Raw genomic sequence first — 26,784 nt, 5'->3', positions numbered from 1 at the left:
TAGGGTTGCTAGGATCGAACTGGGAACAGGGTAGGGTGAAACACAGGAAATAGTGCACAGTGTACCTGAAGCTCGTGGGGATGAGACGTGTAGCACTTCACCTTCCTGACAGCCTGGGTCCCTCGGAGGACTAGCGACAGCCCAGTGAGCTGCCCAGTCAGGCAGCTGACATCCACTCGCTGCAGCGAATGAACATAGAGCTGCCAGATCTGAACAGGAACAGCCAGCCATGGGTCCCTGCAAGAGCAAAAACAATCAAGACCTGCTTGCTTCTTCAAAGAGACTTCATCGCTGCACCACTGCAATCTAGTAAAGTACAGCGAGCTCCCCAGTTAGAGGTACTGTATAGGACCATATGATACAAACTATAGTTTGTTAGGAAAATATTGGCAAAATAAACACAAGGTGCTGTATAAGCATGGCAAAATTAAATTAATTATTTAAAAATAAAATATTGTGCAAATGTGCTATAGTGAACGTACAGAAGAGTTATTAAAAGTCATTTCCTTGTACATACACTTTACCATACCATTTTCAAATCCTACTGTATATTCTCAGATATACATTTTGATATAATTTAATGTCTCTAATATTAATATAGACTGACATGAAAAGCTTAAAGATATCATTTTAAGAATCATTTTCTTTTTTTTCTGCATTACTATTTACATTTCACTAATCATTACATCCAAGGCTTAATTTTGATCCGTGACGACACCATGACGTGTTAAAACTCTGAAGCTGTGCTTGAGCGAGACATGAGGAAATCTCAATGCCAAGTCCAATCAGGGCACAAAACTGACATTCAGATTAGGCACAGCTGATTAATCACGAGAGAGATGAGTGCTTTTTCCCGTGCAACAGAAAAGAGCTGTCAGTCTTCTAATGTAAAGGAATAGAAAGAAAGAAAGAGGATAGGTGCAGATTTTTCTTGTACTGTCATTCAAGTCATGAGGATTCACACTGACATTTCAAAAGATAGGTACAGTACGTACGTGTAAATCATGACGAAAAACTTCTTTATTTGCGGGCTCGGACCTACTGCCACTTTCAAAAAAACATCCTGGGGTTCCCCAGGAGCCTGTAGGGTTTAATATGAAAACAGAAATTAATAAATAAATAAATAGCATTTTTAGAGCCATAGAGCTATAAGCGTCAGTGCCTTATTGACAAATAGGGTTATGCTGCAGGACAAAAAGCTTACAACAAATGGTCTCCGCTTGTGTTCTGATCCGTTATTAACAACATCTTTCAGTGCAGCAGAATTCAGTCTCTATACAGAGATATATGAAAGCTTGAAGCTTTTTGGTACACTGAACAACAAAATAATCTTTCAGAAGATCCTCCCTCACATCTTTTGTTTTCAATGGTTCATCAGCCTGTTTTTAAATTTACCATCTTTTTGGTGTCACAGATGATATTAGGGTCACTACAGCGAACATACACCTGGGGCTCCCCTCCTTGTCCCCCAACTGTCAACCCTGAAAGAAAAAAAAATGTTATTCAAATGATTTATTCAAATAACTTTTCTATTAGAATCCAAGGGATTCTTTCTTTTCTTGATGCAGAACACTTTAATGCAAACTAAATCTCACTGCTGGCAATCATTACTTTTTTGAGATATAATTAAGTCTAATGAGACTTAGTCCCCCTCCCAGCTGTTTTCTCTTTACACCTGATGAATCGAACCAAAGAACATAATGATATTGTAAAACCGACATCATGGAGCTCAGCTCTATGGAACCTAACTTTACACAGACAAGGGCCTTTAATCATTTAACCCCGAACCCTGAGAGTACCGATACCTCTTGCCTCATCCTAGGCCAAGATCTCTGCAATCACCGAGTGTTAGACCAACAAATCACTTCACAAATCATGAATGCTTAAGATGTCGTAGCTTTTTCTTACGAAAAGAAATAAATCAATGAATCAATAAAACTGAGAAGTGCTTTACTACACAGTACCTGGCACCGTGTGCCAAGGGGGAAGGCGAATTGACTTCTTCAGGAAAGACAGCTCGGGTTGGTAAAATCGAAAGGTCTGATCAATAACGTGTGGCGTGGGTTCTACATTCACTTGGCATAAAGCCAGCGGCTTACTGTCCTCAGCTCTGAACGTGACCTGAAATCGCAGGAAATAGAAAGGATCAGGACATCGAATGCAGCTTTAGAGCAAACTACAGGAGTTACTGCTGTACTGCTGTACTTGGAGGGATAAGAACAGCACTGCATACAGTATGTGTTTCATGTCGGTAGAATCCGGTGGCTTTTCTTTTGATAAAATCCAAGCAGCCACAGCACTGGGAATTAGGCACCAGTCTTTGCAGTGATTATCAAACAATAGCTGGACTTCTGACCCTATTTTGATATCTATGTTGCAAATGGTCAAAGTCATGTCAACTGCCTATAATGGGTGTTTGTGTCCACATAGCTCATATACTGTATGTATGTATATATACTGTATATTTCTCATATAATATTTTGGAACTGAAAAAACATCATCCATGATTTAACAGACATTCAGCAATATCAGCGATACCGCTTCTCCCCTATTAGTCCGTTTAACCAAGGTTATACTGTAAATATTTTTTTCTACCATTATTTTCAAATTTTGAAATGTGTGGCTCCCTGTCTGAAAGTATGCAATAGTTTATATACCACAATAATAGCCCTTATGACAAGAAGACCATCTTGGATTTGGCTAAATCTTCTAAGACTTCTCTAAGGAAACTGCAAACTTGAAAGAAGTACAACAACGTTCACATAAAGTACTGAAGGTTGCTGTGAAGTTTTTTGTGGCAAGTTGCAACCATAATGAACATGGCTGCCACAGGCCAATAAAAGTTCTATGCTGATTGTATATATTACATTAAATCTTAGTGCTAAAGTTTGCCAGACTCATTAAACATTGTGTAGACTCAGGATTTCCCTGGAACTACAGGGAATCTGGAAATAAGGCTGATTAGTCATATGGCTTAGTCACATGGTATGGCTTTTCTATGGAAGTTATCAAGAATTTCTCACAACTTTCAAAAATCGTATTCTTTGAATACGCTACAAAGTATACTGTAGATCTGAAAATGAGTGTACAATGCTACCTCATGTCCAAGATTTACACCTGTTCAGGACAGGTGGATGTGTTGTATTGCTTGATCACAATATAGGATATGATGTTTTCTGATGGTATGTTTAATCATGTTTTACCTCAAAACTGATCCGACAAGTTGTGACATTATAAAACAGAGCACATCAAATTTCAAATATACTTAATCTGCATATTTCTGGATACGATTAGAAATGTATAATGTGGTAAACAAATGTTGTAAGTGTGGCATAGTGACCTTTAGAAATTGTAGGATACAAATTAATAAATATGCATCAAATATGCAGACTCTAAGACTTTGATCTGTACTTAAATTACTTAAATCTCCTTGCAAGGACAGATAGATTTAGGGTCATAATGGAATACATGGAAAACCCTACATATTCGGTCAAAAAATATCCTTATTCAAGACTTCGAACCTCTCTTAAAAGTTAAATGCAAAACTGGGTTATAACTCGTGGAGGATGCAGACAGAGATATAGTTATTCTGTAACACAGGAAGTAAGCCATACTGTATGTACACTATAAAATGTCTTTGCCTATAGAAAAAGAAACACGAATTGGCCACTACTCACTGTATTTTCAATTTATCTATGTCTTTATTATAAATTGTGGGGTACTATACTTTATTCTGTGAAATTAAAACCTTTTATGTGTCTGTTTGGAATGACACACTTACTTTAATTATCTTTGGCTGAACTGTTTTTGCCTGCTGATTTTGTGTAACATTGGCACTCCTATTCAGACGTGCATCTGTTGGTCCCTGCTAGGATTAAGAAAAATATAAATTTATGAATGTCATTCAGTGTTAGCATCTTAGTTATGCAGTACACTACAAAAAATGCACTGTTGCAGAACGTTTTGACTAACTCCTCAAAAATAACTATAATAGCTTAACATTCTCTGGTGGATTATTTAAGATATTACTAAATCAAAACCAAAAATGCAAACCTTTCCCAGTTTCTATTTACTCGATGATTATAATTTTAACAATTAATTAGCAACCTAATGCGTAAAAACTTTTCATATTGGAACTGGAAGGAATATGTCTCTCTTAAAATACAATTGTTTCTGAAACTGCATGCCTGCATCGTAGCTGTGTGGTCTGCAGTGAAGGTCTGGTATTTGAAAGGAATGTGGACAGTCTCTTTGGGGCGAAGGTAGACCTGGAGCTTCAGAGTGTTTTCTTGGAGGTGAAACATGTCGTCTTCCAAGGGAGTTAGAGTTTTTGTCAGGTCTTTAAAATGCCTCCATTCCCTGGAGTCCACAATAACACTGCCAAAATACAAATCATTACATTTCCAAAACCCTGCAAGACCTTTTTTTTTTAGTTAAAAGGAAAATACATTATCTGGTTCAGGGACACACCATCAAAACAGATTGAAAGGCTCTATAGGACAAGCAAATGAGATGTCAAAGAAGAAATGTTGTGTATGGCCACAAAAACTGAATTTTTCTATTATGTTTTTCATGGCATATCCAAGACTTACATCTATACATAGGCCCCAACACACATGTGGATTTATGGAGAAAATGCAAACATTTTGTAAGTGCTAGCCTTTGAAATGTTTAAACTTATGATGAAATTACTACACAAAAAATCCATTTAAAATAGAATAAGAGGCATCAGTACTTCATTTAAAACCTTGAAAAATATAGGTCACTTTTGTGTCTCAAACAATTTCTGAATAGCAAAAACAACATCTACAGTAATAAAAAAGATGCTATAATAAAAGTAGAAGAGAATCTCTTTCTTTTGTTAGTTTGGTAGTGAGTCTATGGGTATGAGCAACAGATGATCTTTCTGTTGGTAGAAAATGTTATACAAAGACTCAGAGCCCTGTAGCTTTGTTATGAACCAACCTTTAATCTAACTTCACTCTTTCTCTGATCTCCAGTGTACCCCACTGAGAATTTGGCAGGGAAACATTCCTTTTTTATTTCCTGTTGATCCTTAAAGCCATAATGATTCATCTGTGTTTAATTCAGCCAGGTGTTTAGTAAGATGAACTACTGTCTGCACAGTGCACAAGGGACTCGGAGAGAATGAGAAATTTGGAACTACTTTTTGCTAATGAGCTCAAACATATTCGTTCTCCTAGTCCACAGACAGCAATGGTGATCTTCTCTTGATGATCATTACTACCCTGTATTGAATGCAGACTGGAAATTGAACCCTCTTTACCTAATTTATAATAACCTTGCCACGCACCTGTCAGACAAACAGAGCTCTCTGCTGTTCGATAATCGTTAGCTTTTCTTCAGTATATGATTTTGTACATTCAGACCAGACTTGTAAACATATATCGATATACAATAATAAAAATAAAGCTATTCACAGTGGAATGGATAATTCTAGCAGCAATCCATTTAAATTTTGAAGTATGGTAAGCAGTAAAGTTGTGTATTGCCACAAATGTATTATGCAAGCTGCTCTAATTTTACTTTACAGCTGCAAGGCAGAGGATGCTGCTGTTTGTCTGATTAACAAATGTGTTTCTGACACTACCATCTTCAATTTCAACAACTAGTACAATAGATCCCACTGTACTGTATATATTGAAAAGGATAATAAAGCATTATAATCCACTAATTCATAGCTTTTATGCGCAGTCTCTCATTTTTCAAAATGAGAACAAACTGAATTTAATTTTTAAGATCACTGAAAGGAAATCTTGTATGTATACTATAATTACATTTTTACTGTTACATTTGGATTCCTGCCATATGACACAAAGGCTAAATGACTGTTGATTTCAAAGGAGTAACATCCAATCTGGAGACTACATTACAAACAAAAACCAAACAGGAAAACAAGTCACTAAAACCAGAGATGAAGTAAAATGAAGTATAAGAAGACTGAAGACCAAATGTTATTTTTGATCATTAATATTTCCAGCTTTGTTTATATGACAGTGAAGTGGTTGAAGGCTACAGAAAGGTGTAGAGTCATATTTGGACTGACATGACCTGAATGGCATGGGTACACCTACTGTACCTGAGCTCTTTGTCCTCACACTCAATGGTGACGGTCTGCTGCACGTTGAAGGGATTTTTCAAGGCAAACTCAAAGAACTCAGCTGTACCCAGAGTGGCGTAGACAATGTGCTGGATGGTAATGGCTTTGCTCAGCATGTTAGTGATGCTCTCTACTTTGCTCCGCTCTCGGTATGCTTCAATTATCTGCAGATCCTGAGAGTGCTGAACTCGCTCCTCTCTGCGGGTCTGTTGAGAGCAGAGACAAAAATGTCCAGTCAAGCAAGCTGAATTGAAAAAGCATAGCAGTTAAGCTCATTACCTTCCCCTAATGCCAAATCCTGCCCTCAAGTAGGTTCTCTGCTTGGGTGCCGTACAGAGCAGTGGTTAGGGTGGTGGACCTATAACTGAAAGGTTGTGGGTTCAAGTCCTGCTGCTGAAATGGCTACTGTAAGCATTGCTGAGGGTAACCCTGTAAATGACCAGTGTCCCATCCAGGAGGAGTCATGCTCTCTCAGTCTGCATAACACTATACAAACGAGGACAAGCTCTGTTAAGTTGAGTCTCTAAGCTGTAGAGTACTTTTTTTGTTGTACTTTAATAAGTATGATTTAAAGGGTTTTTAGCCATCTCTGGCCTTCCTTCGTGTCTTTGCAAATTTGTACGGATATTGTGCCACTTTAATTCTGAATCACATTGATCACAATCCCTTGTCACCAGTAGGTCCTGACCTGGTTCACACAGACATTTCCCTTGGTGGAGATTCCAGCTATAGTTGGTCTAGATTAAAGATCTGTATTTCCATGTTTCTCAACATGATTTGAAAACTGAATTTGTCCATTACAACTGCATTTCTCTGATTCTATCCATAAAGTTCTAGCAGAAATGGTCATTATTCCTCCAGGGACCGGCTTGAGAAACAAGGCACTATTTTGTATCTGGGCCAACGTGGCCAGTACCAAGCAAGTCCTGAGGAGGAAATATACTATAAAGGGTGAAATCTTAACCCATTTGTATAATAGATGTGACGCTATTAGTTAATAAGGGTCACATGACTGTGATCTCCCAATCCTTTGCGTTTTTTGTCTCTCACCATGGTGTAGGGCTTCGTCTCACTGATCTGACCCTCTCTCTCATAACGGCGAACTTCCATCATCCGCTCCAACTTGCGCTGACGGATCTCGTCCAGCTCCGGGTCAGCGTGCCTCAGAGCAATGCTTGCCTCCTTCATTCGGCTGTGCAGGAGGGCAGCCAGCTCGCTGTCAGTATCCACTAGTCTCTGGGCACGGGAGGAGTTCTTTACTGCAGAATGAGAGGTAAAGTAACAATAGTGCTTAAAAACTTGCACTGTGCTTGAAATATTCCCATTGCCTACTGTAAAACAATGTATAGCTTAAATGTCTTTCACAGCATGATGTGTAAATTGGACCAAATGGTAAATTGGACAAAATGGCTCACAGGCCAAGATGTTATGCTTGTTTCTGCAGAGTTAAAAGAAAGGAGAGTGCAGCACCGCCCTAGAAGGCAAGCAGGAACCCACTGATACAGACAGGACTTAGTTCATTAATCCAGTACAGTAGCAGTGTGAAATCAGGGGCTTCACTCTGCATGAAATTTATATCATGAAATATTTGGAGGCCTATAAATGAGGTGGTTTCACCTATTTTAAATTTTCTGTTGAACAGAAGCTCAGGTACTGAACTGGGATGACGGCATCAGGAAAGCATGCCAAGTAAATTTGCAATCCTTCAACTAGTAATTGCAGAGTCTAACAGCAAGAAGCTTCAAATAAACACAGCAAAGGACCAGGATCGAGGAACATTAATGAGTTATCGAAAACAGAAGAAATGTCATTACATCCCATAAAATATTTCTAGGAGGTCTTGTTCCTCTTCAATGATAACTGACTGTATGATTTACTCAAGAGACTCCCCCATCTCTCTTCATCAGCCAATTTTCTTTTCCCTGACAATCCCCATACTTTAGGAGATCTCATTGAGTCTCACAGAGTGTCGGACATCACAGATACTTCTTTGAATTAGGCTATTTGGCAACCTGAATATACTTGAGTGAGAAAGGACAGACCTGTTGGGAGATTAATTTACCACGAATAACACAAAATGTAGAAAATGCCACTGCTAAAACTTTACAGTCCATTAAAAAGGTTGAGTTGAAGAGTTCAAAGGTAGTCAGATGTTTAGGTTGTAGTATTATGGTACGAGCTTCCCAGCCATGTTGTTGTTGTCCCAACATTTGTTATGGGATGAATGGTTTGTTTTTAAATGTGATTATGTACCAATAACCTTTTCCACCTTAAATAGACAAAATGGGAGAATACTTCTGAATGTACTGTATGGTATCAGAGTCTCTCTGTTTTTTACAAGTTCAATTGCTCTTTTCTGAATGTTAATATTAATTTGGAGTGTCTATTCTTTTCTCTCTACAGTAAGACGCTGCATATTGTGCACCAACATGGTACAAAAGCACACCCGCTCTCAAAATGGCAACAATTCTGACCATTGAGACTGCAGAGGCTCTTGGAAGAAAGGCTGCCACCAGCAAAACCACTGGTGCCATCATGTGCCGAAACGACACGTGACTGTGAGGGAGGCAGAGTCCCAGTCCTCCTCGCTTTCAGGTTTACATGGTGCCCTAAAAAAAGACAGAGAAAAAGATATAATATAAAGCATTCAATCTTTTCCCTATTCTCAGTCATTTTCTTCAGTTCCCTACGCACGCTAACTGATTTGGACAAAGTGAGATCTGTAGACTGTTTCAGGAACTATTGTCACATGGAAACAAGTAATTTAACACTCCCATACCTTGTGCATAGTTATTACAGCTGGAGAAAGAAAAGCTCAAAAGAGGTTTGGTCTACTGTTTTATAAATATGTGAAATGTTTTTTCTCCTTCATTTATATAATAACATAGAAGGCACTGCTAAAAGCTGCTCTTCTTCTGGTTTGTGAATTATTGCTAATGATGTGTGTAAGACCAATTTATTAACACAGAGATGCATCTGTATTTTGTATTAGGTAAGTCTTAAGTGGTTGTATTTTGAGGAAAGCAAGATTGTCAAATGTTGTCAAAATTATGCAAAAAAGTAGGAAAATGAATCCAGAGGAAAGATAAATGACCATATGGGTTTTTTCCTAGATAATAGAGATCTTAAAAATATTTAAGATATGCTTTGTTAAATCAGAAGCTGATGACTGAAATAAGCACATCTACAAAATGCGAAATGACTCCCTTGAGATAAATGTTATTAATGAAACTAGGAGAATTTTCGAAAAGTTACTTACCAAGTGAGACACATGTGATGCTGTGCAGTAAAACAGACTGAGGTTAATGATAGATATATACTTTGAGGGAGATATACTTTAACAGTCCTTCAGTCTGTATCTCAACTTTTTTCACATATAAAAGCAAAGATTTAAAATATGTACATGGAATATAAATGCAATTGTGTTGTTCCTTGTACACTCAGAATGTGTATACCGGTAAGGAAACATTTCAAGGTCAAGCAAAAGAACAATTTAAGAGATTAAATTTGTTTACAGAGCTTTCTAGGCTTATGTCCTACAAAAGCAAAAGGACACAAAAGAAGGGGATAATATAAAAGATTTAGCTTTCATGTGGCAAATAGTCAAGATATTATTATCATTATTTCCACCTTAGTTGAAGATAACGTGATCAGAGAAGCCTTTCTAAAACCAATTACCAATTTTCTGGCATTGTGACTGCTTCAGAGACAAAGAAATGAAGTGATCACTTCTGTCTCTCAGGAATTAAGAACACAATATACACGGATGCCTTTTTAATATAAAAAAAATTAGTTAATTTCTAATCCCACCGTAGCAGCCCACTTTCCCTCTATTCCTATTTAATTACATGAGCCTTTCACAGCATCAGCACAACACAACCAGAGTCTCTATCATATCATACACTGACTCTTTTCTACATTTACAGGAAATAATCTATTCTACTGATGTCTCCATGAACCAAGACAAAAAACAGATGATTAATCTGCTGTCTTCAAAGATGCTTGCTTGCATTGTGGATAGTAGAGACGGTGCCTCATTTAAAGTGAAATCCAGGAGGAGACGTCACTAGTGAGCGGAGATACAAGACTCTGTCAAGTCTCTACAAAACTCAGGGGATTGATGAACATCAGAGATGTATGTGGCGAATGCTCTGATAGCACACTGTGTAAGGGAAGCGGATACAGTGACAAACTGAGCAGTGGAAACCCAAGAGAGTTCTAGTTTAGACGTTGTGGAGGTAAAGTCGTAAAACTTGACCCTTGACTTGTTCAGACAGGCTGAAAGCAGTTTGTCTGAAAAGATAAATATGGGTTGGACATTTGTTAATTTTAAAATCCAGTGACCATGTCTCATGCTGGCAACGAGCCTGACAGAAGCCACATAGCATGGTCCCCCACCACTCGTGTACTCTAACAATAACAATAATGAACTCAGGGGCATTCTGGCAACATGGGCAGTAGAAACAGGAGTGTTTCAGATGCAGAAAGTGCAGAGTCCAGTTATGTCCCTTCCTTTTAAAAATGTAATACTCTTTGCACACCTGACAGACTAACAAGCGCTGCTGGTGCTAAGAAAAACAATAACGTGAATGAGGACATATTCTGCAGCAGCAGATTATTTTAATGTCTGTTTGGAATTAACTAAAGATGTAAAGTTTTGGACAGTTTTAGAATTAATCCATCCCCAATGAAAGAGTTCTATATCGGTTTTGCCAATTAATTGCAATCTTCTTCTTGCATTCTTTGTGCTGGCAGATGTAATAGTACTCTAGAGGCATGTTTCCTTTAGTAATAGAGTCAATAAAAACTTATTTAAACTGAGTATATTTTGTAGGATGTGAAAGGAAACACAAAAGTATTTACTATATGAGTTAGCCAGTGACAGATACTAAGGCAAAAAACATTTTAAGGCAAAAATAATTTGCCCTTTTCCATTGTTTGTTTTAATGGGCCCTGGTAGGAATTAGATAATTAAAGGTGTAACTGTACATGACAAGGTAATGTTTTATAAGGGATTTAACTGCCATCATTATCTTACTATGTATGAATTATTTCAATAATTATAATGACAATGGTAATGGTAATTAGACAAACAGTGACACATTGTTCCTTTCATTTTGAAACTCCTGGTTGGCTTTCAGAGATGGTTCAGATTAATAAATTGAAATCCTAATCAAATCATCAGGGACTTTGATCAAAGAGGGATCCCACTTCAATTAACACAGGAAGACAGTATGGAAACCCTCAGCAGGACAATCAGCCTGAAAATAAATGGATGGAGAAGAAAAAGATCTTGATATGGTATGTAGCAGACATTTTGCTTAAACCTCCTTAGAATATTTTTTACACAGAACACAGAAGCTATCTGGGAAGACAGCATTCAGAATTCACAGACCTTCTGTGTTTTGAAAACACTGTGTTTGAGTCGTTATCACTGAGTCTGAACAGTGCTCAGAGCAGCCAAGAAGAGCAATAGTTTACAAATCAAAACCGCAATCTGCTTCTCTATTGGCAAATGTTGAGGCTGTCCTGCCAGCTGACTGACAACTTTATGTGTCAGCACCAAAAAGGAAGTAAAACAAATTAAGCCTAAATGAAAAGAAAAATATAGGCAGATTTAGCCTGGGCTGAAAAGGAAAGCTTTTCAAAGGAATAACTGTTTCAAAGTGCTGCCAGGATGAACCCCAGGACTGACAGTTTCAGCAATGTAAATGTAATACTTCATAATAACTGATTTGGAGCTCATTATCTATTCTTCTGTCACTTTTCTGTTTTTCTCTGCTCTTAATTTAGGTGTCTAGTATGCTCCGAGAAATGCAAAATAAATATAAGATTAAGATCTAGTCAACCAAAGGGTGCCATAGTCTCTGCTTACCTATGTTTCCCAAGCGCAGATGCAGTCTACCTCTAACAACTGTGGAGACTTCAATTGGCTTTATGCTGCCATGTTGAGAAATATTGCTGCTTAAAATCATGGAGTCCTGGAAATAGTCTGTTGTGATCACCTCCAGCTCATGCATTACTTGGACTGCAGGCCTTCCTTGTCGCAGTAAATGCTACCAGAGAACAGAAAAAAATAATACATATGAATGACAAGCTAATCAAGCCCCTTTCCACTGAAGGATAAAAGGTATATTGTCTAAGATGTGTTTCACTTGGCTGTGCCCTCCATTTAAAAATCTGCTGCTGATGAAGACATTCCTAACACAATATAAAGTAAACTCATTAAATTAAAAAACAATCTGGGGGAAATATTTTCAGTAATTCTGCAGCAATTAAACCTTCAGATACTATTTAGAACAGTAGCTGCCTTACAATAAGGGTAAAAAAAGAGCCAAGGAAGTTTTCGGTAAAAAAATAATGTACAAATTATTAAATTATTAAATGTTAAACCACAGGGACCTATAACATAGAAGGTTATCACCTACTAACTCTAAAAACAGAACACAACATTAAATTCCTTCTGCTCTGTACTATTTTATAAAATGGGTGGTATATTTCAACCACAAATTTAATGTAATACTCCTTTCTGCAGATCATTTAATATGTGCATTTCCAAGAAAAGCTTCAAGCATAAAGTACAGGATGAAACAATAATTTACAGTGGAAATGATGTATAAGGGACACAAACATACAGGAGATAGCATGTATCTTACACATAATTTCTGTATATGTAGAATATATACATACAGTATATTTATACTTACTATATATATACAAATTATGTTTATTGACACAAATATATGCATCTTTTAATAATATATACTGTATAATATGACGCAAGAAGAAATCTGGTCACCAGTTTGTCCTCCCATTCACTCCAGAGTTGTAGGAGACCGGATACACTTTGACAGGACAATGTAATAGGGGACAAGTTACTAAGTCAAGTTTCTTAGTTTAAAAAGAAGGTCAACAAAAGCACACAAAATAAAAGTCTCTGTGCAATATTCTCTCATTCACTATATATAATTTATGCACTGCAAATAAACGAAGAGCACGCACTATGAGAAGCACTCAAACTAACAATAGTCTCCTCTCAATAAGATTTTATTTAGAGGTAAGGGAATCCTATGCCTATAATACTTAGGCCTCTAATCCCTTGTTTGATCTAAAAAACAAACCTGCTTCACTTCCTACCCTGTGTGCAATGAGCAACGTCAAACACACCTTGAGCTCCACAGCCGAGGAGCCAATCAGGAGCAGCGATTCGGCATCCCAGACGTCAATGTGAAGGGTGTGAATGGCCAGGTAGCGAAGGAACCACCGCTTCTCTCCTGGCTTCAGAAAGCCCGGGTCTAAAAGGTACTTCAGCTGCAGGCCAGGGGACTCTGCATAGAAACAGCACAGACTAAACACTCGGGTACTATACTTCCTAAGAGACAAAATGTTAATCATTCATCCTGTTCTGCAAAAGCCATTAACATACCTCATTTTGTAAAAAAAACTTAGACTTAGGTCAGGTACAAATGCGCAAGAAGTGAAAGTAATGTCTCACCAGGTTGTTTTTGTTTTTCAATTTTAGAAGGATAGTCGTTCTTATTTGAGCAAAACAACTTGCTTCCTTCCCTGTTTGGGCAATATTCAGGGACAGATTCTATCTAATCTGAACCACTCATGAGAATAGCACCCTGCTCACCAGCAAAGCTTAAGTTGGAAATCTAGGAAAAGAATCAAGGCAGGAAAACACTGTTCCACATCAGAGCTTTCATTAGGCAGAAGTCTAAGGCACCGATGTATTATCTCATTGACACATAAGCAGAATGGGTGATGCAAGACCAGGGAGTCAAAGAACTGAGCAACAGAACTGAACCTGATTTTTGCAGACTCATGCACAGGCTCGAAAAAGATCTAGCGAGAAAGCAAGCCTGGCTGTGTAATTCCCTGCTGAGTTATACAATTGAGCTGATCAGGCTGACTGGGAGCTTCTTGCTAAGGTGTCTGAGAACATGGATCAATGGCAAGAAAATATATATATATATATTTATCTCTAACCTTAAAGAAGGATCAGAAAAGCCAACACTGAGAGGCTTTTGCTCTTCTATATTTCTGTATTTCAATGACTGAGGCATTATTTCTAACTGAATAGCTGAGGTTAAGGGTTACTAGGGAGTGCCAAACAAGTGCTTTTGGAGAAATTTATTTTAAATGTTTTTTATTTGACATTCATATTAATGCATATGTTTCCTACGTGTTTCACTCATGTCTGGGCTTGTTAAATAAAAAATGTTTTCATTTCAGAAGCCAACAAATCTCTGTTTTTTGGCTTCTGAAATCTCCAAGTGTTAACATTTGGCCACATAGAAGAAAAAGAAGAAAAGGTGCAACAGAAAGACCAATCAAAAACCTGTGATTTCAAGGGTTGAAGACCAGGGATGCTGTTATATGACTTCTGAATCTGTATCTGAGGGACAACGGCACCACAACCACCACAACTGTATCAATTGCAATGCAATTACATTGCATCAGTAGTCAGGTCTGTACTGAAAATCCCAGAGGAATGGTTCATTCAGATCTAAGAACAGAACTTTCTCTTTAGAGTATTAAAAATTTCAATTTTTCCCATAAATATTTGCCACTAATAAGCAAGCATGATTAAATTAATTTTCCAGGCCCTCTTACCAGAGTTAATTGTGCCATCCTTGTTAATAACAGCTAGAACACAGGGGGCTGGCTCTCCAGATGTCCTCTGTGATCCATCCACATCGAGCAGCTGAAGTCTCTGGGTTGACACAGGAGGAAAGCGGTACAGCTGGAAGGTGAAATAAACTGAGTGTGGCCAATCCGACTTCACCCCCACCTCAGGCACTCTACAGAAAACAGAAACAGAATCAGAAAATACAAAGCAATATAAATCTTCCGCTCAAATTTAGTCCTTGGCAATAGTACATTTGTCTTAAAACAATGTTTCTTACTTATGTTAAAATATGGAAAGAAAGGAGTTGGAAAATTAGTTTTGAAAAAAAATTATGCACAATTCATTGAAACAGCCCATTGTGATTTCATGAGCTTAATGTACTTGCACAAGGGACCCATAAACGTGCTGTGTACTGTGTAAAAATGAGTTAATTCAGGTTGATTCCAAATAAAAGGTGCAGGAAGACCAAGACTCCCAAGGGAATAACTAGTGATTTTTCAAACATTTAACACTATAAATCAGGCTGATTTGGGTGTAGTACTGTATGTGCAGGTTGCCTATGCATGGAACAAATGGAACAAATGTAGTTTGATTACTCCAGTAAATACTTATACAAGGCAATAATAATGCTATATTCAAAATTTGCCATATGTGAACTGTTAAATATTCTTATCGTTAAATAATTTTATTGGTGGACTTTTATGAATTCATTATAAAACATCTGAATTTTGTATTTTTTTTAAGTTTTCACACTACATCTTTTACTTTGTCGTTGTGGTAAAAATCTTTTTGAAAGCAAACACACACAATCGCCGTTATCTGTCACAGTTGTTCTATCTCACACCTGAGCTGCTCCTTGGTACGATTTTATTTAGTAAAAATCGTGGAGAAATGTTTAATTTAAAAAAGATATAAATGGTAAACCATCTGATATTGAGTGTCAGCAAAGAGGTAGTTGCCAAACATGGAGAATGTGACTGAATTTTCATCAAGCACAACAGGTACTCACACCTAACACAGAGGACTAAAATAAACTTTTAAACAGAAGGCAGAATACGTGAAATGTTTGTATGACAAGATAGTCAGTTATGGAAGGTGGCAAGAGCCTACATTTTTGTTGCAGATTCTCATGCCATTGTGAAATCTGCATTTGTACAGGTGATGCCCTTTCACACAGTGTCATGTACAGTATACAGCAGTAAACAATATTACTCTAAAGGTAGTGATCCTGTTCTACAAAGTAATAGTGGGTATGAAGAGCAACGTGTTTTTTTCTTTCATGTACAGAAGACAAGTTGTACATCTTAAAATAAAATGCATGTACTGGTAGGGATTTGTCAGGGATAAGACTTAATTAAATAAGAGCAAGCCTGATCTGAAATAATTCATCAGAACTCATTGAGGAGAAATCAACAGCCAATCACAATGCATTCAAATAAAATGAAAAATAAGGACAATAGCTAGATATGCCAAAAGTGGAGAAATCCTATCGAGAATAGTGCAAGCTGATTCTAATAAGAACTGAACTTGCTTGTCCTCTGAACCAATTTGCAAGGTAGGTTTCTTCAGCTATAAAGAGTCTGCTGAGGTGTGAAGACTTTCATTAATATTCATTCAGTAAACAGACATGATTGATAATTACAGGGCCTTAGAGAGAAATAAAAATTACACCATAATTGCAGTACACATACAATGAGCTGACGTCCTTGTATGGGCTGTGTGTCTTGTTCATAAGGTAATTAGTTACATTTACTGAAGAGTTGACATGAGTGATACCAGGGATGGTAACTTTAGTTGGCAGCATCATGCAAAGAGGATTCATATTACAGTTATAGGTGTATTTTGCACTTTATTACTTTTCAGAGAAGAGGATTAAGATCACTGATTAACAGACTCACAGAGATACCAGTTTAATTATAAAATTAATAACCTCAATATTTATCACATTAAATTAGAAGTTTTATAGTCATCTGAATAATATGCCAGAAACATCCTTGTGTGTTACATCTACCATGGTAGTTATATATGAGTTGTCTAACCAGCTAAGTGGTGCCCAAGCTTCTCTGCTCAAGAACTAACAATGTAGATTTCTGGCAAGTAACAAGGGGGTAGATCACTGGGGCAATTTAGACTAACACATGAAACCCAATGTAAAGTCTGTTTACATGGTCAGCTCAAGGGCACTGCAGAGGTGAGGCAACTCTGCTAAGTTACATACAGCCCACATGTAATAATTTAGAAGAGAAAACTGAGAACTTTAGGATTAGAACTTTCTTCAGGACAAGAGCTTTCTTTAATCTAGACACCAGAATGCACGCACAATTTCTTGGTAATTTAACAAACATTCAGAAGAAGGTTAAGTTGGAGTAGTGATAAAAATCCTTTTATCTATGAACAGAGACTTTTGGTGGGAACTCAAAATCACATGAAGGCCCTGTGGGACAATGACATGTTAAAGAGCAGGCAGGAGAAATGGCCTATACCAAGATCAGTTTCAGAGCCGGGGGGTAGTGGATCTCTTTGAAGCCTTTGCTCCGTGGTCACAGAGGGAAGCACTGGGATGATTAATTTCGTGCCGCAACACTTTGTGTTTGTATAGATACAATAAGGTAAAGAATCATCTACTGTAGCTAAGCATGCCCTTCTTAAACTGATCAAAATAAATAATACATTTCTTCACATTCTGCAATTTGGCAGATACACTCTGTGTATAAGTTCTTTAAATGTATATGAAGCAAACAGGAATATACTGTACAGTATAAATTAAAACAATTATTTAGTTCTTAATGCTTATTTTAAGTATATTTTAATTAATGCATTTTATTCTGTAGTCTTATATAGTGAAGTCTATGGATATTTATACATCTGGAGCAGACAGGGGATTTTTAAAACTTAAGAACACACTATTATAACATAATCTATTTACTGAATTAGTGGGTTTGACACAGGAGAAGGAGGAGAGTGAATGCAGATGAAGAACAATTGAGCTCTTTAGCAGAAGCTTGAACTAGTTCTGACTGATATGAGATAATTCACAGTAAAAGTAATGGGTCCAGATCTTAAGTGAAGCGAACTTCAACTGAGGGAGCAGAGATTCTCCTCGGAGGCTCACTCACAAAATTCTGTGCCTCACCCTGTCACAGAGAGTAAAACCCAGCAAAAACCCACACGTTCAAGCTCAAGGTGCCCCCGAAGGCTGGGTGTGCAATGCTGGAGGCACTGTGGCTCTAAGCATGTGGCACAGGACATTCTGGGTTGTACAGTCTGCTGGAGCTTTGAAGCTCCAGACCGTGTAAGAAAAACCCAGCTGCAGGTCAGCTAGAACATCAAATATCCCCTTTTTTACTAACTGCCCTCTGCTGTTACAATTGGAACAGATCCATCACTATAAGTAACAATTCTCAGAGGGGAAGGTCATTTTCTTTGACCTTCAGCTCAACCTGCAATGATCATCCACAACAGCTAAACAGTTGATACCATTCAGCTCCACTAATAGTCAAACACAGGTGATTTATGCTTACCTGGAGAAGGCAAGAAACTGGAGGATGATCTCATTGTACTGGAAGAAATCAGCTTCCTCTCTCTGGGGGTCAAAGTTGACCGGGTCAGAGGGGTCTACTACCTCAGCCACCTGGCTATTACAGTCTCGGATAGCTGGGAACCCAACAGAGTGGAGCAGAGCCAAGGCCCCTCTCGAGATTCGGGCACTGGAGGTGATGAGCACAACGGAAGACAAATCAATAACCTTACAAAAGACCCAATCCCCTTCACAAGACCTGAAACTCAAATAAAAGCTTCCCAATGCCATAAGGTTAAGATAATACATAAGGACTTCTGTGAAATGCCTTACAGTTTAGTAAATTAAGTTCATCTAAAACTAAGCATTAGAAATATAATAAAATCTCAAAAGGATCCAAAATAGCTAGCAAATAATTTGTTTGCTAATTGATGTTCGAATATGGAAAGGTCATAAAATTGCATTTGTTTTAAAAGAAGCAGACTGTGGTACATCAATACCCATTTACTTTATAGCACAGAGGATTTAGAGTGTTCTCAGTACAAGATGCATCTTATCAGATTAACTTGAAGATCAATCCTACTGTATAAAGATCTGCTACTGTCTTTTCATAACTGAAATGTATCAACGTCTGCCTTGTACAAAACTAAAACTCTGATTTCTAACCTCCTGAACCTTTTGTAGGGAAACTTTTGAGAACTTAGAAAACACCAAGCTGCAAACCCCTGCGTATGGGGAAAAATAAATTCATCCCTCCACTATATGCATTTGAATTTACTCCATTGTAACAAACAATGGAACAAAATAATATCAGATTAATAAAAACCTAATTGCTTAAGTGCATTTTTAAAACACGTTTTCTATTTTTTAAATAATATTTCAATACAAATAAAAAATAATACCATCCTACAGTTTTAGTTTCAAAGGGAATTCAATTTAATACGACACTTATTTTTAACAATTACTTTGAACTGAATGTGTGATCCTTTTAAAAGTGGGTCAGTCCATAGAAAAGGAATAAAACATCCACAGTTCTAATACTGGATCCGAAATATATCAGTTATGAACTATTTGCAACTGCTTTTACTTATCTGTGCGTAAATGACCTTAACTCTCACAACAAAGAGTACACATGTAATTGGTTCTTTATTTCCTTAATGACTCTTCCAGGGTTTTTTTTTATAAATAAAGTATACACTTATCCCATGAATCCCATGTAACAACCTTCGGCTCAATTTTGTATTAATTTGTCAGTTTGTAGTTGTACTGACGTTCTTCAACAAGTTCACCCAAACGAGTTTACATGTAATTCAAGTTCTTCAAGCTAATGTTGTCTAATTATGGCATGCTTTTCTGTATTCTGACATGCCTGTCCCATCTCAACCACATTTTAACATGCATCCATTGCAATTAGTGATGAATTCTCAAGATTTACAAAGAGCCACACAAATTATTCTTGCATGAGACATTAAAAATGAAAAAGATGGCTGCCTTGAGATCCAGTTGGACTTTCAAGATAAAATGATGGGTTTTCTTTTAAAAGGCTGTGGTGGCTTTGAGTACCTCTGATTAACCTATAAATCTGTGAGTGCAGAGGGCTGGCTCTGTTGATGGACGAAAATAGGCTGCCATCATTCTCACCTCGGCATCTGCGTTCCCAGGGCGACGATGGGTGCGTGCACGGGGGTGAAGGGCAGCTCCTGGAGCTGCTCTGCGCTGGGGGACTGGGACTGCGGAGCTGGCAGGCTGAGGTCAGCCTCCAGGTGGGCAATACTGCTGGCAAACGGCAGCTCCTATTTACTCACACAGAAACAAAGACCCACCAAGCACTTAATCAGCTCACTGTGCCACATTGGAATGAAAAAAGAAAGGCTCAGAAGTATTTAGTCACCAAGCCACCAATATTAAACCAAGAAAATGTCTCTGCATATTAACACAGCAACACATGGTACAATTTTCTACTTTGCACCCAACCAAATGGAGGATATGGACAGGGTGATATGGGTACACAGCGATGTAATACAAAACCCTTCACCTTGCTTATTAGCGTCTGCAACCCAAAGTCATTGAAAATTGCACTGCATGTCTACTTTTTAAGTACAGATGAAATAATTGTATATTCATTTTCAGGTCAGTCTGTTCTTCAGATAATGGAGAATTTAATAATTGCTTTATAATGGTGCAGAAATGACCGTGAAACAGCAAACAGGGCAGACCTCTAAACATATGTGGTCGTGATCAATTGCAAATGGAAGGAGGCTATTTGAGAAAACTCCACGCATCAAATGGATATGCCTCGTAATAATCAAACAGGAATAGGAATATCCACACCAGGATAAATTTGAGTGCTGAGATAATGAAAAAAAGCTTCAAAGTTTCACATTTAGTTGCTTCACAGCTGCATGCCCCTAGCAAATTAATATTGTATGCTTGTCTTTCGAAAAAATGAAACACCATTAACTAAAGGGAAAAAATAACTCATATTTAATAAAGTTGTACAGGGCCAGTGGTTTAACTGGTGTTCATTTTTTGCTGAATACTGCAGCTGATGCAACAGCAGTAAATGGTTGAAATGGGAGATATTTCTGAAACCTAATGAGCTAAATTTGAACAATAAATTTAACTTAATGTGCTTAAGGACCCTCTTCATATTTATTAGCAGAATAATAAAGCAACCTTTTATTTGGGAAGAGAGTACACAATGCTATTAAAATATGTACCATTCCCATTTTAATTTTATTTTAACCACAAAACACACGGTCCTTTGCTAATAAGCAAAGATACAGTGCCGAAAACTATGAGTACCTTTTAGGTATAATTTATGTTGCCCTTTAAACCAGCTCTTTTCTAGCACAATAAAACAAACTGAATATTTCAGCACCCACACCCAGACATCAAATTTCTAAAACAAGTCTGATCTAGGAACTGCCATTACACAATATAATAAGCTCCAATATAACTCCCAAACCATTCTGTCTTATTTGACAACACAAAGTCGACAATAATTCAGTTACTGCTTCAACGTATACACTTCCACAGAACTAAAGCCTTCCACAATTACAGATCAGGGCGTTCCTTCTGGAAGTTTATACATCAGAATATAAAGCGTTTGGACCCGCTGAGGACCAGATTTATTAAGTGGAGTATGATCTTTATCATTGATCTTCTTAAGTGGATATGACTTTCACAATTAAAGGTTATCCATCAAAGGGCCCATTCATTTCTTGACTGTCACGCTTCATGATCCAGTATACTCATTTCTGTTTCCTGACCCTCAGGGAAATCACAGCTTGTGGACAGCTGTCAGGGTCCCAGGATAGCACCACAACTCTCACAAATTGATGGGATGTTCAAACTGCAGTCTGGATGATGTCCACAAAAAAAACAACAAAATGCAATAAACAATATCTGTCTTTCCCAAATCTCCACAGACTTGTGTAAAGGACTGTGCTACATGACTTTGCTGTTATTGCTGGAAAAGATGTGTCTATCAGTGCTGAAAAGGAAAAGGATAAAAAAATCTTGCCTGTTGACTGGCAATCAGATTTCACAAGGAGGAGCACGATTCAAGCTAGACCTTTAGCAAACGAAAGAGGTGAGAGGTTGTTTTCTTGAGGGAGGCATTTTAAAGGGCTGAATGTGAATCTTCTTATTATGCATATAACTAATAATTGGAAAAAATCAATGAAGGTTTTGTTAATATTACAGTAAAAAACATACACAGGAAATCCTGAAGGTGGTTCTCTAAAGTAACATGGGTTCTGTCCCACCACTTAATTAATCCCCTTGAGTTCTTTGGATTCTATGTGAACTTTCTCACATTGGCCCCTTTCAAAAGGTGTAAAAGGACTATTGAGGGTTAGCATAAGAAACAGTGTTAACTTCAGGGCTCTTAGAAGCCATTATCTTGTTTCTTTAACTTGGAACATCAGAAATCAGAAAGTGACAAACAAACAAACATGAGAAACAAACAGCAGGCAGGTACCCGGGCTGATGTTGTGCCCTTAAGGCTGAAGGGCAGATCAGACGTGCGTGTGGGAGGCTGTGTTCGCGGTGTGTAGGAGTAGGTACTTACAGCATGTGACAGCTGGTAGGCTGCTGCTATCGGGGAAGGCAAGAGCTGACAGGGAATCTGTTGTTGCCATGGAGATGCTGTAGAATGGCTGATGGTTGGGTAGCGGGGAGACATGGAGATCCGAGACATGGACATCTTTAAAAGAGGATACAAGTACTGAAATACAAGGATTTAGGAGGATGAAAGAATTAAAAAACGATAAAAAGGCAGAATTCGTGGCTGCCTGCATAATAAACTTGCATGTGTGCAAAAAAACAAAACAGAATAAAAGGGTCAACAGATGAAGTTTTACTCAGTTTTTTTGTGCACTGCGTGGGCAATATGCTTTGGAATACTTTCCATCCATGTGGCCTTAAAAGGCTGATTGCATTTAAAACCTAACCTCAATTCTACCTCAGCAATACAAAAGGCATTTAATATTCATTCATTGCCTGTTAAAAACACATTACTGTGAGAATATAGCAAGCCATATAGGCCAAATAGATGTGGCATTAGACAATACTTATAATATAAATATAATATAAAATCAAATAGAAACAAAATCTTGGTAGTGATGTTTTTCTGTGGAATACAGAGTTAAGGACCCTGGTACTCTAGCAATTGGAGACAAAGTGCTTGCAGGTCAGAGAATTTGCATTTACTAAGCCTTTACACTTCCCATTTGCAAGCACATCCCAACATTACACTGACACACCACCACCTTTCTTTCTGCTTTCTGTTGACTGTTTTCACAACCTATACCCCTACTTCAGGACAAGCGCAAGATGGGATTCTATTCTATTCTGGTGTTTGAATTAAACCAGCGATGAAGGTGCCGCATTGCTTTTTTCACACTCTTACACTGAAACAAATCATGCCAGAGCAGACACATGATATCAAAACTGGACATATACAACACGCAGAACCTAATCGCCACATGACCAAAGTCTTCTTCAGGATAAGACCATTTCTTAGTAAAAAACATTAAGAAGCTCATACATACTTACAATAGCTGAAGCAAATATTAAAGTACACGCAAACATATATAAAAGATTAGCTGTGAGATAACACGTTATCTGTAAAGCATTGTGAATTTTGCAGAATGTGGTCTTATTACCAGGATTTTGCAGAATGTGGTTTTGTTACCAGGATTTGAAAGGTCACTTAAATCCAAGGTTCCTTGTTGCTTTCTCATGCTCTTCCATTGAAAAATGGTGAGTGTTGCAAAATTTTTGTACGTGTGGTTAAGGGACATTTGATCAGTGAAATCAATGCCATTTCTTCACATTTGATATACAGTAAGAGATGCACATCATGGTTACATTCTTTGTTTGTCGCTACAAACATTCCATCAATCAACAACTGCTGCATTAACTGCGACAGATTCGCACAATCTGTTAGGAATCAACTTTAATGTTTTTACAAATTTGTTAGACAAAGCTTGAAAATTCAATAAAGGCTATGCCTAATAAAACAGCATTTAAATTTTAAGAAATTCACACTTGTAAATTCTGTTGGCTTTGGACAGAAAGCAATGCATCTTTCAGTATCTTTCCACTGTCAGTATCAACCGTGATGAAGTAACTGTCTTTTCAGACCAGTGAATGATGCATTGCTAGGTAACTGTACGGAGACATAGACCAGCAGGATTGTAGAATTAGAAATGCATTTAAAATGGGAAGCAGTTAACACAGGCAGAGCAGTAAGTTGATAGACACACAGCCAACAAGAAAGGCTGAACTGCATAAAAGCTGAAATGTTTTTAGCTCATAATGCCAGAGACTTTTGACCAAGTGCTCTTGTAGTGATGGATTCTAAGAGATGCTGTGGTTTTCCCTTGGAGTTCAAGACCCCAGATAAGTGCTGACTAACAACATTTATGATAAAGTGTAACTGCTGAACTAGACTATGAGGACTACAGCACTATACCAACCTACAGTAATATACAGAGTGCTTCTTATCATCCCAGACTTGCAATCATCTTCTAAGGAATGAAAACTGGAACTTTTTCATTAATCTTTATTTTAAATATTTAAATATATTCACATAAAACATTACACAAAATACAATCAAAACTCCAAATATCCTGTGCGGCTACGAACAAAGCTTAAAAAGCTGCTAAGTATCTGTATATACTGTAGATACTGTATATGTTTATGAAAAAAATATTCGTAATTGGCTACTATGTCCTATATTACTTTAGGTAGTAGTGAAGAATGAAAAAAATTTTAGAAATGAAAGTGACCTTTATCTACAGAAATTGACTTACACCAGAGCCCTGAGGCGATCTTGGAGGGGAAGTACGGGGCTGAGAAGCACTTCGACCTGAAAAGCAGATGAAGGCAGTTATTAACTACGAATAGCTGTTCATTTTCTGTGCTTTAGTGCAGCAACGGCGAACCAGCCTGGGATCAACGATGATCACGTTAAAACATTTTTGAAGTTTCTTTTAACTCCTAACACCCATTAAAAAAACATTAAGAAACCTGATTATGTGGATGACTGAGTATAGATGAATCATGAATTCCTGAAAATTGAAAATGAAAACTGGACACTCGCTGTAAAAAAAAAAACTGCTGTGCAATTTGGTCACTGATGTTTAATGTAATCCCTTGTACTGTAATTAAAAAAATGGCCTCTCTTATACTTACCTGAAAAGTTGAAAGATGAAATTAACCACATAGAAATAAATGCCGACTCATTACCATGCCTTAGTCAGAAGATAACTAGCTTCTTTGTTTCTAATTCAATTAGTATATTTTTCTCTTCATATTTGGCAAATACAAAAGCACAATTTGGTTTCATTTCTTTCTTCAAGCTATGTAACTCAAGGATTTGATAACATCAATTAATTTACTCCCATTAGATCTCATATACCAAGGCCTTATTAACTTTACAGCTGGGCAAAGCAATTCAGAGGAATACAAATGAATATAATGAAAGCAAATTTTGCAGCAAAATTTATTTTTAATTGCCTTATCACATCACCAATTGAGTTTTCAATCAAATGAGAATCTAATTTCCTCCTCATAGCAAAATCAGTACAGCAGAACAGGTTTAAATCTGCCCCATAAAACCCAGAGTTAAAACACTGTGTAGAGGATTCATTCAAGGTGAGAAACAGCAGCAGATGAGCTGAATCTCTTTATCAGGAATACTTAAGAAATAAATAAAAGACAAGCTGTGGTGAAAGACAGATAGACATCACACAGTTCATTGCACTCTCATCATTATAATATCCTCATTGCTAAAGTCCAATATTGCTAATCCAATGATTTAACGTCTTCTCTAGGTTATTCTCATTTTAGCGTTTTTGGACGCAGAACGAACTTCAAGACCATTGCTACGCTAGCGTGCTCTGCTTTTGGCCACCCTGTGTGACTGACACAGTTCCTAGACCTTTTAACACACGATTTTTTACTCCATCTGTTTTACACGTCTCGAGTAGCTTAACTTAAGTTACTCACCAGGATATATTTTCATCAATGCTCCAATTCTGTGTCACATCTACTTAATACCACAATGGTGCCCTGAAAGAAATCCCTATCTACACTGTTATATGGGGGAAGCTGTAATTAATACAGACTTGTTTTTGGTTTCCTTTAAATATTCAAGCACTTTGCCTCATTAGGGAAATAGTGGATTTACTAGCTATGACTCACTGATCTGTCACGTTAAAGCATAATTTGGAGGGCTGTTACTGGGAATTATATCCCAATGGCACGAAAATGTCTAATAAGTGTTCCATTAAAGGTTACAGAAGACTGTGTGAAGCCTTTTCCCCAAACTCTTTATGGTGGCAGTCATGCAACCAATCTTACACTATGCCATGCTTTTCAATATTTACATATTCTTGAATGATGAAAGGAAACTTGGGACTACAGCAAATATATTGTGTTTAAATGTAGCAGGTCAAAGACTTAAAAAAATTGCCTATCATCCAACATACAAAATGCATAACTCTAATATATACCTCCATGCATCAATGGTGATTCACTGCTCTGTTTGCCTCTGTAATGAGAAACGCCTTGGTTCTGAACATCAGAAAGAGTGAAAACCATTCTTTTGCCATTATATCAGAGGAAAGTGCATAAAGAGCAGCTCCTTTCAAATTGTTCTGTGTTTTATTACCAATCTATGCCCCTAGAGATCTACAGAGATACAGTAAGTAGGTATTCCACTTTTTACTAGTATCCTCTGTTATTCATTCTTTAATAATTTTGCTTTTGGTAGCCTAAGGGCACTAATACAGTAGTTGCAAAATATGAATGTAATGCCTTTTATTGCCAGAATATTTATGCTGTAAAATAACACTAAGCATAAGCAAACATAAGCTTTATAAACTGCTTTTCTTTCATACCACAGTGCAATTCTTTGGAGCATTCAACTAGTAACCTACACTGTTTTCTACCTGAAGAGGAGTGACTGTGTTTTATTATTAAGATCACAGGAATGTC

General features: G+C 37.4%; 1 protein-coding gene across 1 annotated transcript in view; it reads right to left on the bottom strand.

Annotated features, from left to right (window-relative positions):
* Positions 1–26,784, bottom strand: part of nphp4 (nephronophthisis 4) — a 127,833-nt gene that overhangs the window by 6,335 nt on the left and 94,714 nt on the right. Inside the window, exons 11-26 of the mRNA XM_088938431.1 lie at positions 24,597–24,652; positions 22,349–22,483; positions 19,915–20,066; positions 18,278–18,463; positions 14,741–14,928; positions 13,289–13,449; positions 11,997–12,177; positions 8,572–8,730; positions 7,172–7,380; positions 6,101–6,327; positions 4,188–4,377; positions 3,782–3,865; positions 1,965–2,121; positions 1,396–1,481; positions 996–1,081; positions 66–237 (exon numbers count right to left, since the gene is read on the bottom strand). Of these exons, the coding sequence (XP_088794557.1) occupies positions 66–237; positions 996–1,081; positions 1,396–1,481; positions 1,965–2,121; positions 3,782–3,865; positions 4,188–4,377; positions 6,101–6,327; positions 7,172–7,380; positions 8,572–8,730; positions 11,997–12,177; positions 13,289–13,449; positions 14,741–14,928; positions 18,278–18,463; positions 19,915–20,066; positions 22,349–22,483; positions 24,597–24,652 (2,429 nt within the window). The remainder of the gene's footprint in view (positions 1–65; positions 238–995; positions 1,082–1,395; positions 1,482–1,964; positions 2,122–3,781; positions 3,866–4,187; positions 4,378–6,100; positions 6,328–7,171; positions 7,381–8,571; positions 8,731–11,996; positions 12,178–13,288; positions 13,450–14,740; positions 14,929–18,277; positions 18,464–19,914; positions 20,067–22,348; positions 22,484–24,596; positions 24,653–26,784) is intronic.

This window comes from Atractosteus spatula, chromosome 20, assembly GCF_055471065.1.
Source record: "Atractosteus spatula isolate fAtrSpa1 chromosome 20, fAtrSpa1.hap1, whole genome shotgun sequence".
Lineage (NCBI taxonomy): Eukaryota > Metazoa > Chordata > Actinopteri > Semionotiformes > Lepisosteidae > Atractosteus > Atractosteus spatula.
The sequence above is the reverse complement of the archived record's forward strand: the minus strand, read 5'-3'. Positions and strand labels throughout refer to the sequence as shown.